This window comes from Misgurnus anguillicaudatus, chromosome 19, assembly GCF_027580225.2.
Source record: "Misgurnus anguillicaudatus chromosome 19, ASM2758022v2, whole genome shotgun sequence".
Lineage (NCBI taxonomy): Eukaryota > Metazoa > Chordata > Actinopteri > Cypriniformes > Cobitidae > Misgurnus > Misgurnus anguillicaudatus.
The window spans coordinates 42,735,345-42,749,962 of record NC_073355.2 but is presented as its reverse complement, the minus strand read 5'-3'; the positions used below and the strand labels follow the sequence as shown (position 1 = coordinate 42,749,962).

General features: G+C 39.8%; 2 protein-coding genes across 2 annotated transcripts in view; one reads left to right on the top strand and one right to left on the bottom strand.

Annotated features, from left to right (window-relative positions):
- Positions 1–14,618, top strand: part of LOC141351161 (uncharacterized) — a 510,144-nt gene that overhangs the window by 413,089 nt on the left and 82,437 nt on the right. The gene's annotated exons all lie outside the window — the stretch shown is intronic.
- On the bottom strand, positions 710–2,017 carry LOC141350856 (uncharacterized protein F54H12.2-like). Its single transcript, XM_073856692.1, has one exon. It carries the CDS (start codon positions 2,015–2,017, stop codon positions 710–712), a length of 1,308 nt encoding a protein of 435 aa, XP_073712793.1.

The following is a 14,618-nucleotide window of genomic DNA, read 5'->3' as shown; positions in this document are numbered from 1 at the left end:
GTTTAAATCACCCAAACTAGATTATAACAAATGGTTACGTTTCTAATGTTTTACATTGTTGTTGTTGTTGTTGTGGTTGTTGTTGTTGTTGTTGAATGATTGTATTCATAAATAAAAAAATAATCTTTCTGAAGAATCTTGTCTTGACTAATAGTGTTTTTATTGATTAAACAAAAACATTACACAAACATGTCACCCGTTTGCACACACTGAACACATTTAAACACATTTTTATAACAATCAGAGGGTTTTAGTTTTTTCACAAAACACGATACCATATTATCGTTTTTAATCAGATCATCTGTATACTTTTTTAAAACATTTTCATATTCACGATCCATGCACATATGATACAGGAAAAAAACACAATGCTGACCACAGGTATCTGCTGAGAAGTCCTGTACTTGCTTGGCAGAGTATTGCATCGTTACAGAATTGAGATTTAAAAAGTCATTGATTTGATGGGGAAAACGGTAATGATCCGGTCTGTTGCCAAAACTGTCAAAAAAACAACCCACACCGTATTTGTTTATGTAAATAGCTAACCAGTGTTCCCCGGGGAGTCCGGACGGGTGGGTGTTGATTATGACCCTGGCCGGCAATGTTCTTAAAGGATCGACTGGTAAATGGTCACACGGCACCACTCCTAGGAAATGTGTGTTGCATGAAATTTTATCCATCAGGCTCGTTAGTTGCAAGGTGTTCATGATTAATAGTAATCAATCATAACCTGCCGACGATTAGATATTTCCAGAATTGAATCATAAATCGCATACACTATCAGCGTTATCGTATTTTGGAGAGGTTGCCTAAAACGAAGTTCTAATCTGATATTGCCGGATTTGACTAGCGACACGTGACGCCCGCATTCTTCATCTGGTGTGAGGTTGAACGCGTAGAGTGTATATCCGTGCAGAAAGGCCTCTCTATCGATAGACAGAGCTTGATTTTTCAAATGTTTTCCCGAAGCCAATGCTAGTTGGTAAAACTCCCTTACAGCAGAACCGCTGCCAAAGTCAGGCTGGAAAGGCTTTGAAGGTGTCTGAACGCCGTCTGTATAGACCGCTAAGAATTCCAGATCGTAGTTTTTAAATGCAAATGGGTTTTTATTATAAGCGCCTGTAAAGGCGTCATTATCAACCATCGCCAGAACGATGGATTTGGGTAGGGTTCCTAAAAATAAGTTTTCTTGGTTACATACGCGGGAACCAGCGGGTATGGAGAAGTTTTTCAAACACACTCTGTCGATAGGGTATTTTGCTGTTGCTGATAACAGAGCCTGAGCGTGGCCCAGCCTCACAGCTGGTGACACTGATACTTTTTTAACAAACAGAGATGCTGAAACAATGTTTATTCTGTAGTTTACATTATCGTTTCTCATCAAACAAAACTCATCTTTGGCCCTAGTCATACGGATTTTAACATCTACTCCGTTAAGCAACAATTTTTCTTGAAAGAATATATCGCTGTGAATGGGTCCTAATAGCTCTACGATATTGCTGGACTCTGTAAAGGCAGCTCTCTTTGTTAGACCTCTATTTCCGGCAGCTGGATCTGTCGCATCCATATGCCCCGGAGAATCTTTATAATATAGTCCAGAGGAGAACGTCGTCTCGAGAGCGTCTGTTCCATAGTTTAACAGACACTCTATGATGCAACGATAAGGATGCGTGCTGGAACTCTGCGAAATTAATCGGTCCCCGAGCGACACGTCCGTTTGGGCAAACAAACTTCCAATAGGATAATTCACTAACCCAACAGGCGCTCCGGCGGCAATGTCCGTACCGTTAGGATTAGTAATTTTCACCCTCAAAAACAGCAATGTGTTATTTAAATCGATATAATCCTCCCCGGTTCCTGCTATAAAAAATTCCAACGGGGCTGTGTCTGATAGCGCGGATAAAGGAGGTATTTCTACATATGTATTTTTTTCAATAGATGTCTGAGTCAGAGGTACCGTGAATAAATCCAGTTCGGATTTAATACACTCTTCTGACATATTGTGTAGCAGAGCCATGATCTAGAAGATTGTTTTAACTCTCTTTGCCGGTGGTTTTTTTGCTGGCACCTTGCGCTTACGCTTTGCAACTGATGATTTCTTGACTGTACCATGTGCTTTCTTTGGTTTGTGGCCACTCCTTTTGGCGCCCGGCGGCCTATACGTGCGTTTGCGAGACATAACCATCAAACCCGAACCGTCTTGATCATGGTTGTTGAAAGAGCCTGACATCGTATTGCTAACGACATCACTAAATATGTTTTTCGCAGCAGATTTAAGATGCGGTTTGGCTATGTTAAAACCACGCTTCAACAAGGGTATAGCGAATCTAAACAGTCCTCTGAAAAGACCTCCCAGCCCATTGCCGTACATGACCCCACCACCCGCATACCCAGGCAGTCCATTTCCAGCCTGGTTTGTATAATATGTCACGTAGCGCTCGGGGTTTGCGTTATAATTATTATTAAAATAAGCCATTACTGAATATTAAAAGGATGACTGCTTCACGGGTCTAAAATGTAGTTTAACACACACTTTACCGTAAGAAAACGCAACGTCTTTGTTTTGATCGTCCTTTACTTCAATAGCAATTTCTGTGATAACGGACTTGTTTGTAGGTACGTAATGAGGTTTGTCGTATCTAATACTGACGATGTTGTTGTTTTCACCAGTTATATGTACACATCCTAGGAGCGGTACATATGCATCACCTACTGACTGATATTCGATAATGTCAGTATAGATATAGAGCGTATAGAAACCACCATTTATGTCTGCCTGATACGGCGCTCTCGTCACAACATCCTTTATAGGCTCAGGAGGGGCAGGTGCTCGCATGGCGATCCCTATAGGCACATTAGGCTGCAGCCCTTAAAGGACAGCCAACTTTCCGCTAAAAATTAACGAGATACCAGGCGGTGCTTTTAAAAATACCTTGTTTCTTATGTTATCATACCCCATGAGTCCGTTAGGGTTTAGAGCCTTATTTATTTCACTAACCACCGATGTGACATTTTCATAATATCCAGCTTTTATAAAGTGTCGCTTGCTGTCGTTGAAAATATTGGACGCTCCTACTTCTGTATTTAAATCAAAAAATGCGTCTTCGGTACTAAATGTGTACCATGTTCTAGGATATTCAATTTCAACAATCCCCACCTCCCATTTGCCCCTCAGGTTTATAGGATTGCCTAATACGGTCCTATAATTTGAGATAGTATTGTTGGTGTAGACACCAGAAGATGCGTTGCATGGTAATGTAACATAAAAGCCACCCTCACCCATGTCTATTTTTTATTGGACTGCCTTTATTCTACGTGAGTTCCTCCTTTTTAAGGATTCTGTATATCGACCACATCTTTTTCTTCGACCCAACTATTAAATTTATCAGGCCATCCGAGCCATTTCACTAAAACCACTATTTTTTTGCCACGTTTTTTCTTGTCTAAGATTTTTTCTACCTTAAATGCTTTGTTTTCACACACAGATATTTTTTGTAATTCTTGTTCGTAAAACCGACCATCAATAACATCGTTGTCATAATCATGTAGTTTGTAGACCGGCGGATCCCTGGGTATACACTCTGCGATTGTAAAATACTCTTCTGTGTAATTCTGTTCATAACCTTTCGCGAATGGACCCCTAACTTTGGAGATTCTAACAACATCACCGATCTTGTATTTAAAACACGCGGGTTTGTCTCGTCGCACTCCTGCAGGTCCATACAGATTTTCAAACACAACGTGTTCAATATCTTTGTTGACATCCACGGGTCTCATCTTAATACTCCTGTGATAACTGGTGTTGTAGCCCCGCGTGATATCTTGTAACACGTCAATATATCTCCTGGAGTTTGTGGCTGTTAAAAAACGCCACATCAAGTTTTTGAGGCTACGATTAAACCTTTCAACCACAGAAGCTTTTAAATCCGATGCGACGGCAAAATGATGAATATTATATTTTTTAACAACTTCTTGAAAATGTTTGTTAAAAAATTCTTTCCCCTGATCCGTCTGTATTTTTTGAGGCACCCGGCCTTCCCCAAGTATTGACTCAAAAGCCTTAGCGACCTCAAGGCCGCTTTTGTTCTTTAAGACCCGAGTCCATGCATATTTACTAAACACATCTATGCATGTGAGTAAAAATTTTGTGTCGTCATTTTCCTTGGAATATGCAGACATATCGACCAAATCAGCTTGAAACTGCATGTCTATCCCATAAACAATCACTCTGTTTCTTTTGAATTTAAGAGGAGCCTGTCTATGTAACGTGTAGGCATCCTGTGAGGAGACCCATTCTGAAACTTCCTCGTCATTTAAACGTACATCGTAATCTTTTAAAACAGCTTGTTTTAAACGATTTTTACCACCTAAGGACCCCGGGTTGGAGGGTGTGTAATAAACCTTACTCATGAGTTCTGCCGACATGATGTCGTCTCATAAGACCACAAATAAGTAATGCGTTAGATTTGGGTAAATAGTATTTTTTATTTTCACACAACAACGATAATACAGAAATCCATTACAGGTTGTCTAAATACCATAAAAAGTGTATACATGAAACAATTTTTTTATCAATCATATATTCAGCAGCTGTTGCGACAACTTCACACACATTAAATTGTGGATTCTTTAAAACCATAGCAATGCATAAATCAATTACGTATGTAGACATTTTGATTACATCTACTATTTAAAAATCATCATGACTTTTATACATCAAATCTAGAGTTTTTTTAATAAAAATACAAGGTTGCTATTCGGCATTAACACACATCTGGACCATGGTATCCCATGACTTAGCAATATCTCGCACATCAGACATTTGTTGTTTGAGACTGGTCACACGTTTGCTGCTTTCACAAGCATCAGGTTTGATATCAGAGTCAGTTTCAAGAGATATCACGCTACATAAGAGATTAACCAGTTCATGTTTATAATGGTTTTTAAACATATTTTTAATCAGTCCGGTAAAGCACAGGTTCCCCATTTGAAAGGCGATGTCAGTTCAAACTCAGCAGATTTTACTCCAGGAGTCCACACAATCGTTGACAAGTTTTTCACATTTATCATCTACTAGCTCATCTGTGATTTCTTTCAGCTTAGACACAACGTAAGGCTCAGACCTTAATTCACACAGAATAGCGTCCACAGCACCTTGGATCCTCATGGGATGAGATTTCAGGCCGATCTGGTTCAGAGCTTGTACGATGATGTGTTTAAACTCCGGTTTAAACAACGTACTGGTGAAATCTTCATAATTAAATTCAAAGTAATAGGGCGTGGGTTCGTAAAGGCATCCGTGCTGTATTTGGCTGGGGTGGTTCACCTTGCAGCCGTAGCATTCACGCTTCATCTTTGCCCCGACGGCGCTTCCCAGAACGGACGCAACAATGGCCTTTATTAGCTTAAAGCCAGCGACGCCGATACAGCCGTCCACGCCGTCGTCTGATGCTCCGTGCGCGGCTGCGGCGATGTTACAGCTACGCGTAGTGAGGAAAGTCAGGTTGTGATACCCCAGTTCTCTGCAGAACTCATCCAGCCAGCTGTTAATAGCCGCGGTGTCTCCAGCACTTGGCGGGGGAGCATCCATGGTATCGGGTGTATCTATGACGGTGTGGTAAGGAGTTTCAGAGTCTTGAGACATGTTGAATCAATGTGTCTGGGGTCTGTGGTCCGGGGTCTTTTAATGCTTGTAGTAAGTGGGCGGAGACGGCATCTCGCCGGTCCCCGCCATGCTTCCACGGGGGTCAAACAATTTAACCCTTACGGCATTGTATTGGTCACGCATCTTGCACCATCTAAACATTTTGTCAATGTGTGCAAAAACATCTCCAAGCACACGAACATCGCGCCACTGGAAAATGAATTGCAGATCGTAGTGGTTGTTGTGCTCATCCTCAGGGATAGGCCATGTATACTCAGAAATCTTTGATACGTCTCTACAGGTGAAAATGTAGACACAATCATCAAGTTTCTTTTTACACTGGTTGGCGACAACACGATAGTGCATCCCCCGGGTCACACCATTCCACTCACCAACGTACAACGGTCGATCACAAAACTCTTGCACATCTTTCCAGATACGTTTGTAGAACAAGGACCAGTCTTTAGCAGGGAGAAAAAGGCTTGGATCTCCGTATGTTTGTTTCTCACCAGACTCCACACTGTAAAGCTTTACAGTGCGCAATTTCTTGTCAAACTCGTAGTACCCCAAACGCTTGTCCGCCATTAGAAATTCATATTTAACCATGTCTTCCGAATCATGTAAAAACTCTGTCAAACGCACACGATGTCCCACACCCCTCTTGGGCGCAAAAGTCACATCTTCATCCACTTCCATACCAGAAGCCGGAGGGGTATTAAATGCGCCAGCCATTGTTCAACGGTTAAGACAGAACCAAAGTCTTTTCATTCACTGAAAACCTATAACCTGTTTTAAACAAGCCTATCTTATAACAACCATTTATACAACACACACACGCTGTGTGACGCGCTGGGGCGAGACGCGCAGTGGGGGGCGAGAGAGAGAGAGAGAGAGAGAGAGAGAAGGATCGCTGACAGCACAGGACCGCTTGTGAAACTACGCAGTCTAAAACTATAAACTTTATTTTTGACAGCAATAAACATGACAGCATAGGCTTGACATAAAACACACACACACACACACACACAGGAATAACAACGCGCTGATTGACACATCGTAAAACACGCACAGGATACTCGCTGTCTAAAGCCCTTGATATACGACAGTCCAGAAACTGGACAGATTGTACAGCTTTTGATTGATAGTCCCGCCCCCTGTCAAAGGGGTCATAAATCAATCAAATTTTGACAGCTAGTCCCGGATAACAACTACTGACCTTCAATAGTAAAACACAAGTATGTTTAATCTATCATTGTATGAAATGAAAATGCACGCTGAACTTTATGTACAATAACATGAACATATCTCCAAATACCTCTATTACCCAAATTATGCAAATATATTACAAACAATTAGTAAAATAGGCATGCAAATTTCTAAATATTCAATATTTTTAAAAAAAATCAGAATAACACAATGGCCATGATTTCTTGGACCAATTTTTGTCAGTCTGACTTATTAAAACAGGACAGTTTACATGCGCAAGCACATAGCCAGGGTTGCCAGATCTGTGTAACAAAACCAGCCCTATGGCCAATTAAAACGAGTCAATTTTTAAACCCTGGCAACACTGGGAAAAAAAACTGTTGAATTCCCAATGCTTTAGTTGTCATTGCCAAGACTCTTGAACATGTGATGTTTGACCAGCTCTCCTCTTTCTTCACACAAAATAACCTCCTGGATAACAATCAGCTTGGTTTGAAAAGCATTCACTCTGTTGAGCCTGTGCTGCTCTCAGTCATCAAAGCTCTAAGGCAGGCAAGAGCAGCCTCCAAATCATCTGTGCTGATCTTACTGGATCTATCTGCCGCTTTTGACACGGTAAATCCCCGCATCCTTCTGTAGACCCTCATGCCTATGTGTGTCTCTGACACAGCACTTCTATGGTTCAAGTCGTACCTCTCAGATAGGTCATTTAGGGTATCCTGAAGAAGTGACGTCTCCGAACCCCAATGTCTTGATACCGAGGTGCCTCAAGGCTCCGTGCTTGGACCACTGCTCTTTTCGATATACATGTTACTTTGGGTTCTGTCATTTGAAAACACTGCTTTTCCTACCACATACCAAGTAAGAGTTGGTGTGTTACTTTATTTTTTATTCAAAGGAAAACACGTGGAAAAACATTGCATATTATTTGAGTGGACAAAAGCAGAATGCACAGACCTTTACACTCTCAAAAGAACGAGAAAAGAAGCTGTCATTGAGGATACCTTTTTTAAAAAGTACACATTTGTACCTAAAGAGTGCATACTTGTACTTCGCAGGTACATATACAAGTACATATTAGGACTTTTAAAGGGGCACTGTCTCAGTGACAACTTTTTCTGAGAGTGTAGCTGTGTTGACAACAGTCCCATGTAGTGGAATTTTTTTTATTTTATTTTAATTATAGTTTATGAACTTATGATTGTTAAATGCAAAATCCTGTTCTTCTGTTCTAGTGAAAGATTTATGTTCTTTCCATCTGTTCAGTAGAATAATGTCCAAAGACTAGAACATTATGCAAAGTCCTACCAGATAAGGTAAAGGGGGGCTTAGTGAACAACAAATCATTAAGTTACAAAACCCAGTAAACGGTAGACCTCACTGAGAACAAAACAATTTCTTTGATTTTACTAGACGTGCTTCAGCTGATATGTTTCTCAATCATTGATTAACTGAAGTTTATTTTCTAAGTGACGCTGGAACTAAGATGACGATCTTTGGTTCATGGGCGGAGATGGGATGACCTATAATGATGATGGGATTGCTATAAATATGTGTTCAACCCTGTGAACGGGGATCTCATTTTAACTTCTGGCACCAGGGAGTGGGAGCCTATTCTGCAGAATATAATAAATTCGGACAAAGAAAATTCTGTTAACAGTGTGTCCTTGTGATCCTTGACTTTCACTCTTTGATAGTATTATTGGATGCAGCTAAAATTCCACGACACCCACCTGCTGGTCAGAGCTCATACTGTACGATTTACCAACCAGACACATAAGCTTAGATGTGTTTTAACCAAGGTAAAAAAAATAAGTGCTTAAAGTGCCCATATTATGAAAAACTCACTTTTTCTGGGTTTTGGGGTGTTATTTTGTGTCTCTGATGCTCCCACACGCATACAAACTTGGAAAAAAATCCATCCATGCTGTTTTGAGTGAGATACAGGTTTCTGAATGTCCTCTGCCTTGAGTCTCAGATTGCGCGAGTTCAAACTCAGCTCCGTTGTTATGTAACTAGCCGTTTCGTCACATTCAGTTTGAATTTTCCTGCCCACCACCCCACTCGCAGGTCTCCACCCACCAGAGAGCTAGAGAGAGCACAGAGCAGTCAGTCTCTTCGCTGATACCCTCTATGCTGTTATCATGTCTCACGGAAATAACAGCGCTATTTGGATATTATGGATTATACTCCCGCCTACTTTTAAAAACAAAGTTTTAACGCGTGGTTATTGGAACCCGGAGTTATATACAGTGTTTTACGACGCAAATAGTCATCAGAATGTAGGTGATAAGACCTTCATGCGAAATCTGATGTAAACAACAGACTATGTATCTATATTTCACAGATTATACGCATTTGTGGACAAAAATGGTCAATGGATGTATTTTATTGGACTTTCATGGATCATTCACACATATGAAACAGACTGGATTCGATTCACGATCGTTGTATCAACACAAAAGGTAAGAAGTCACGTTATATTTTGCATGTTGTCATCTTTTGTCACAAAATACTACATTTATGATGCTAGAGCATCTGTATCTCAAAACAGAGATCATACATTGATGCTAATCCCGTAAATTATACCTTTTAAATGTATAGTGATGTTAAAATTGGTTGTAAGCAGTAGGCTATAAAGATATTTTTGCAGGCTAGATAGTTTACAGCGTGGTTTCGAAAGTAAAAAAAATATTTAACGGCTTTATTTTACAATTCTACAAGAACTAAGTAATAGTGCTTTGCCAAACTAAAAGTTTTTTGCCAAACTAACCCGAGACCGGGCCTTACCGCCCCGGCTTTTCTGACGAAGCTAACCCCTGAGCCTCTTATAACTTTACGGTCCGGACCTCCCGCTAGCTTCTAGCAATTAGCACGCAGTCCACAAGCAGTATACATCCCCCGCCGGGTCTTAATTACTGTAATTTGCGAAAATAATGCATTTGAAAATGTTTTATAATGGGAATATGTTAGTATTGTCCAGGGAAAACGAGTGTATTGTTGAGACTGCTACATCACAATTTACGCTGGAATCTTTGTGTGTCATGATGAGTTTGACACACCGAGACCGGGCCTTACCGCCCCGGCTTTTCTGACGAGGCTAACCCCCGAGCCTCTTATAACTTTACGGTCCGGACCTCCCGCTAGCTTCTAGCAATTAGCACGCGGTCCACAAGCAGTATACATCCCCCGCCGGGTCTTAATTTCTGTAATTTGCGAAAATAATGCGTTTGAAAATGTTTTATAACGGGAATATGTTAGCATTCTCCAGGGAAAACGAGTGTATTGTTGAGACTGCTACATCACAATTTACGCTGGAATCATTGTGTGTCATGAGTTTCTTCTCCTGTAGTGTACTTATTAGTGATACTTTTCTGCATGATTTGTCTGTTGGCAACATAAACCGTTAATAATAATAATATATAAAATAATAACACAGTATGGTCTGTACTGCTCACGATACCACTGAGCACGCGCACGGGCACATGACGTTAGTAGTGGGGCATGATCAAAGGAGCAGCAGCTCATAAATTTGTAATGACTAGCTCAAAACGGCACAATCTGAAATGCACTGAAACAGAGGCTACTAGAGATGGGTAACAATATTTTCCTACAAGCTATTTCGAGCAAACAACTTTTGAAACATGCTTTATGGAACTCATACACCTTAACTTGTGGAAAAGCAGTCATAAGATGGGCACTTTAATTAAACACTGACATAAGGAATGCTGTGAAAACAAATTAGCAGCTTGTGTCTATATGGATTGTAAATGTACACGTTGTTTATAAACTGATGAAACAAGAAACCAAATGAATGTGAAGTCATCTGTTTTCATGTCACTGAGCGCTTCCATGACATCTTCTTGCATGTTTTAGCTTTCTTGTTAGCGACCTGTGTCTAAGGCCTTGTCCACACAGACACGGGTATTTTATAACCGTGACTTTTTTACGCGGTTCGGCCGTTTGTCCACACGGAAACGCAGTCACTGAAACCGAACATTTTTGAAAACCCCTGCCAGGGTGAGGTTTTTCAGAAATGCCGGTTGCAGTGTTGTCGTGTAGACATTACAACCAGGGTTTCTGCTTCTGATTAAGGCTTCTGATTGGTCAACATGGCTTTACGATTAGGGTTATATCACTGCCTGCTGGTGTGGCATGCTCATGACAGCACGTGATAGCGTGCTTTTGCGTGATCATGTTGGCGGAGATTTCTTTTAAACCTAGCATGTGTGGAGGGGATTTTTTTTTAACCGCAGGAGGAAAAACTCCAGTTATAAAATTACCCATGTCCGTGTGGACTAGGCCTAAATGCAGACGGTTTTTTACAGCGGTTACACAACGCATGGTAACCACCAATACGGAATGTGAAGGTACGTCATGCAGTATTGCATTATGGGACGCGATGTTTAGAGGCACTTTCGACCGCTTTGCCACTTAATTGTGGGTGTGTTAAGCTAAAACGAGGTAAAATTGAAGAAGAATGGAAAAGATGGAAAAGTTGAAATAAAAAAAGGACCCTATCGGGAGAAACTAAATGTCCAAAAAATGAAAATCCAAACACAGCCTCCAAAACACGAACTCAAATACAGCGGGATAGGATGCGATTCTGCAAATATGGCGGAGGACCCATAATGCAACACGGCATGATGTCACCTTCACATTCCCTATATAGTGTACAATAGACTTAAAAAAAGAAGATGGAAGTACTGTCCGTGACGTCACCCACAGGTTTCTGAAGATCGTTTTTGAAGCATAAAGTAGGCGCGTCACTCGCGGATATCTGAAAATGGGTAAAGAGACGGGATGTCGGTAAAGTTGAGGTGGCTGGTTGCTGAAACCACGCCCCCTAGCTTGATTCTAATGACAGCAGTGGCTGTTCAACCGTCACTCAAGCAGCCACATCCTTAATTATGCAGAACTTTAAGGCCTCATATAATTTAAACGGATGAGTTACAAAAAATTCACCCCCCCCCCACAGTTGTCATGAAGGGCAAAATTAGCTATACAGACCAAAAACAATTTTTTGTACCAGCCTGTAAACATATTATTTTCTGCTTTAAAGATTGGCATTTTAACAGTTATATTTACTGTATATCGCTGTTTTTCCAACTTTCCATGTATTGATAATAAAGAATATGTATGTTTTACTCCCTTGCTCGTCCGAACTTCAATAAAGCACGATGGGTATAGATTTGTGGTGTTAAGCCCACTAGTCGGGGGCGGGACTTCAGTCCTTAAAAGGGTGTCACTGCACCCATTTCCAAAACATTCGCCGTCCCGTGCATTTTTCTCATTCTCCCTAAACCAAACTGTGCAGAGTCTTTCACTAGGATGACGTTGTATCTTCAATACGTATATGTACATGTGTGTGTATGTATGTGTATATGTGTGTATGTGTGTATGTATATATATGTATATGTGTATATATATGTGTATGTGTGTGTATGTGTATGTATATATATGTGTATATATGTATATATAGATATGTGTGGATATATATGGATATATGTTTGTGTATATGTATAGGTGTATACATGTGAATGGCCCCTACGCTAATTGGGTTTTGTTTTTCTTTCTTTATGTCTCGTCCTCCTCTCCGAGGACAATGAGACAAACAGACCCAGTTCCGGTAAATGTGAAACTCAGCACACCTCTGACCCACCGGCAGACCTTCAACGTGATGCCCAGCTGATGCATGACCAACGACCACCGGCAGAACCCGCTTAACCTCCGCCTAATCTCCTTAATCGTTTCAATGTATATATAAATATATCTCCCAAGGGTTTTTCCCTCCTATGACTTTTTTTTACTTCCCCGGCTGAGCCTGGGGTTTTTTTTCTCCTAGGGGGTTTTTCAACCCGGGGAGGCAGCCCTCTTGGGCTTAACTTAGCGTTAACTTCTTTACGTTACATTAGCAATACGCACGCTTATAATGTTGATTCATAGCCGCATCAAATTTAGCTGCTTGTGCTATCGTGTATTATGTTGTGCTATCTGTCGTTTTTCTGTGCTTTTCACTTCTTCTATTAATGTAAAGCTGCTTTGAAACAATCACCAATTGTGAAAAGCGCTATATAAATAAAATTGAATTGAATTGAATTTAATGTTTATTGATTGTGTTTGACGAGTGTTGCTTTTTCAAATTCATATTATAAACGACTCAAACTCACTGCGATTTTAGATTGATCAGGAGTTCCTGCTGATCAAAAAGCTCCCATACATGAATAACTTTTGTAAGAGATCAGATTCAGAGCCTGATCAAAACACGTTGTTTTTAGTGTTGAGTGAATGCGTCAGTGTTTAAGTTGGGTAAGATCGCCATTCAGTGGATAGCGGAAATATGAATTTGAGATAGAAACTCCTCAGGGAGAGATTTCTCTTTATTGATGAGATGACACAACAACATTTATTGACATTTATCTGGATATTGCCATAATTGTGCAATTGTATACAAATTAAAAATATGATTAAAGACTGTGGTGTTTATTTTCATTAATCAGTACGCAGTTGCGCAGTGATACTCATGTAATGCGGTCTGAACCGTGGGTTAACCGGGGTATTTTATCACGGCTAAGAATGTGTTTCAACCAATCAGAATGAAGAACCAGAACGAGCCGTTTTATAACATGCATTTTAATCTGGGACTAGGATAAGCCCTGTCTGGGAAACTGCCCTATAGAGTGATATTGTTTTATGGTGTTTTTTTAATCTCAACACCTTTAACTTGACCTAACCTGAGAGGTATTAATAATGATGAAGTATTGTAAGTATGTAAAAAAAACTATCAAAGCTTTAATCAGATGGATTTCTAGCATTAAGAAAAAACATTATCTACTCAAGAGTCAAGTTTCTTTTATTCTCAAACAATTTATAGTCGCAGTCTGGTTCTCTTCTGATGTTTTTGTCTTTGCTGTAACCTCTCTGTTTGGCTCTTGTGTGTTTTAATCTGATATATAACTCAATATTAACAAGCCTTCATAATATAAAAGTGAAATTGTTTGCAGTTATAACATTTCTCAAATTAAGCATTCAACTGCAATCCATTTTATGCATTATCACTACTTTGATTATACACAGATATAAATCAAACATAGCTTTAGTTAAATAAAAGCACAGTTAAACAGAGTTAATACATAATTGTTATATTTATCATCAATATACAGAAAATTCATATTCAGTTCAAATATTACACAAGCACTATACTTCCACATAAATTGACACTGTTTTACTAATTTACCATATTATTAAAAATAAATAGCTAGCTAGACATAACATATTATTTCTTCATTTGTCATGTTTTCCCATGTGATGATCTTAAAACCTTTGAAAAAAAGACCAAACAAGTTTAGATGTTATTAGTAATTACGGTAATATATGATAATCAATAATAATACGATAGTAGAAAATCATGTTTTTTTGTACAATAATTTCAGTATTGAATAACTTTATGTAGCAAACAATGAATATAAACACAGAGTATAAATGGATAACTTCATGAACATAACACTTTGTTGCTTACCATCTACTTTAATAGCATACAAAGTTAAGTTCCTCCATACAGTTTCTGTTCTCCCAGCGCTTAGTTTTTAGGTTCAGAGATACACAGTAAGTGTAATTGGCAGGACAGGCTGGTAGTTGAACACTAAGGTATCCCAGATCCTCATCATTTAACCAGAACCATAAGCCTGCCATGAACCGTAGACCCGTCCACACACTTGATGTGTCAGCAGTGGCTTGTTTGGCTTGGATGAGATGTAAATTTGTTGGC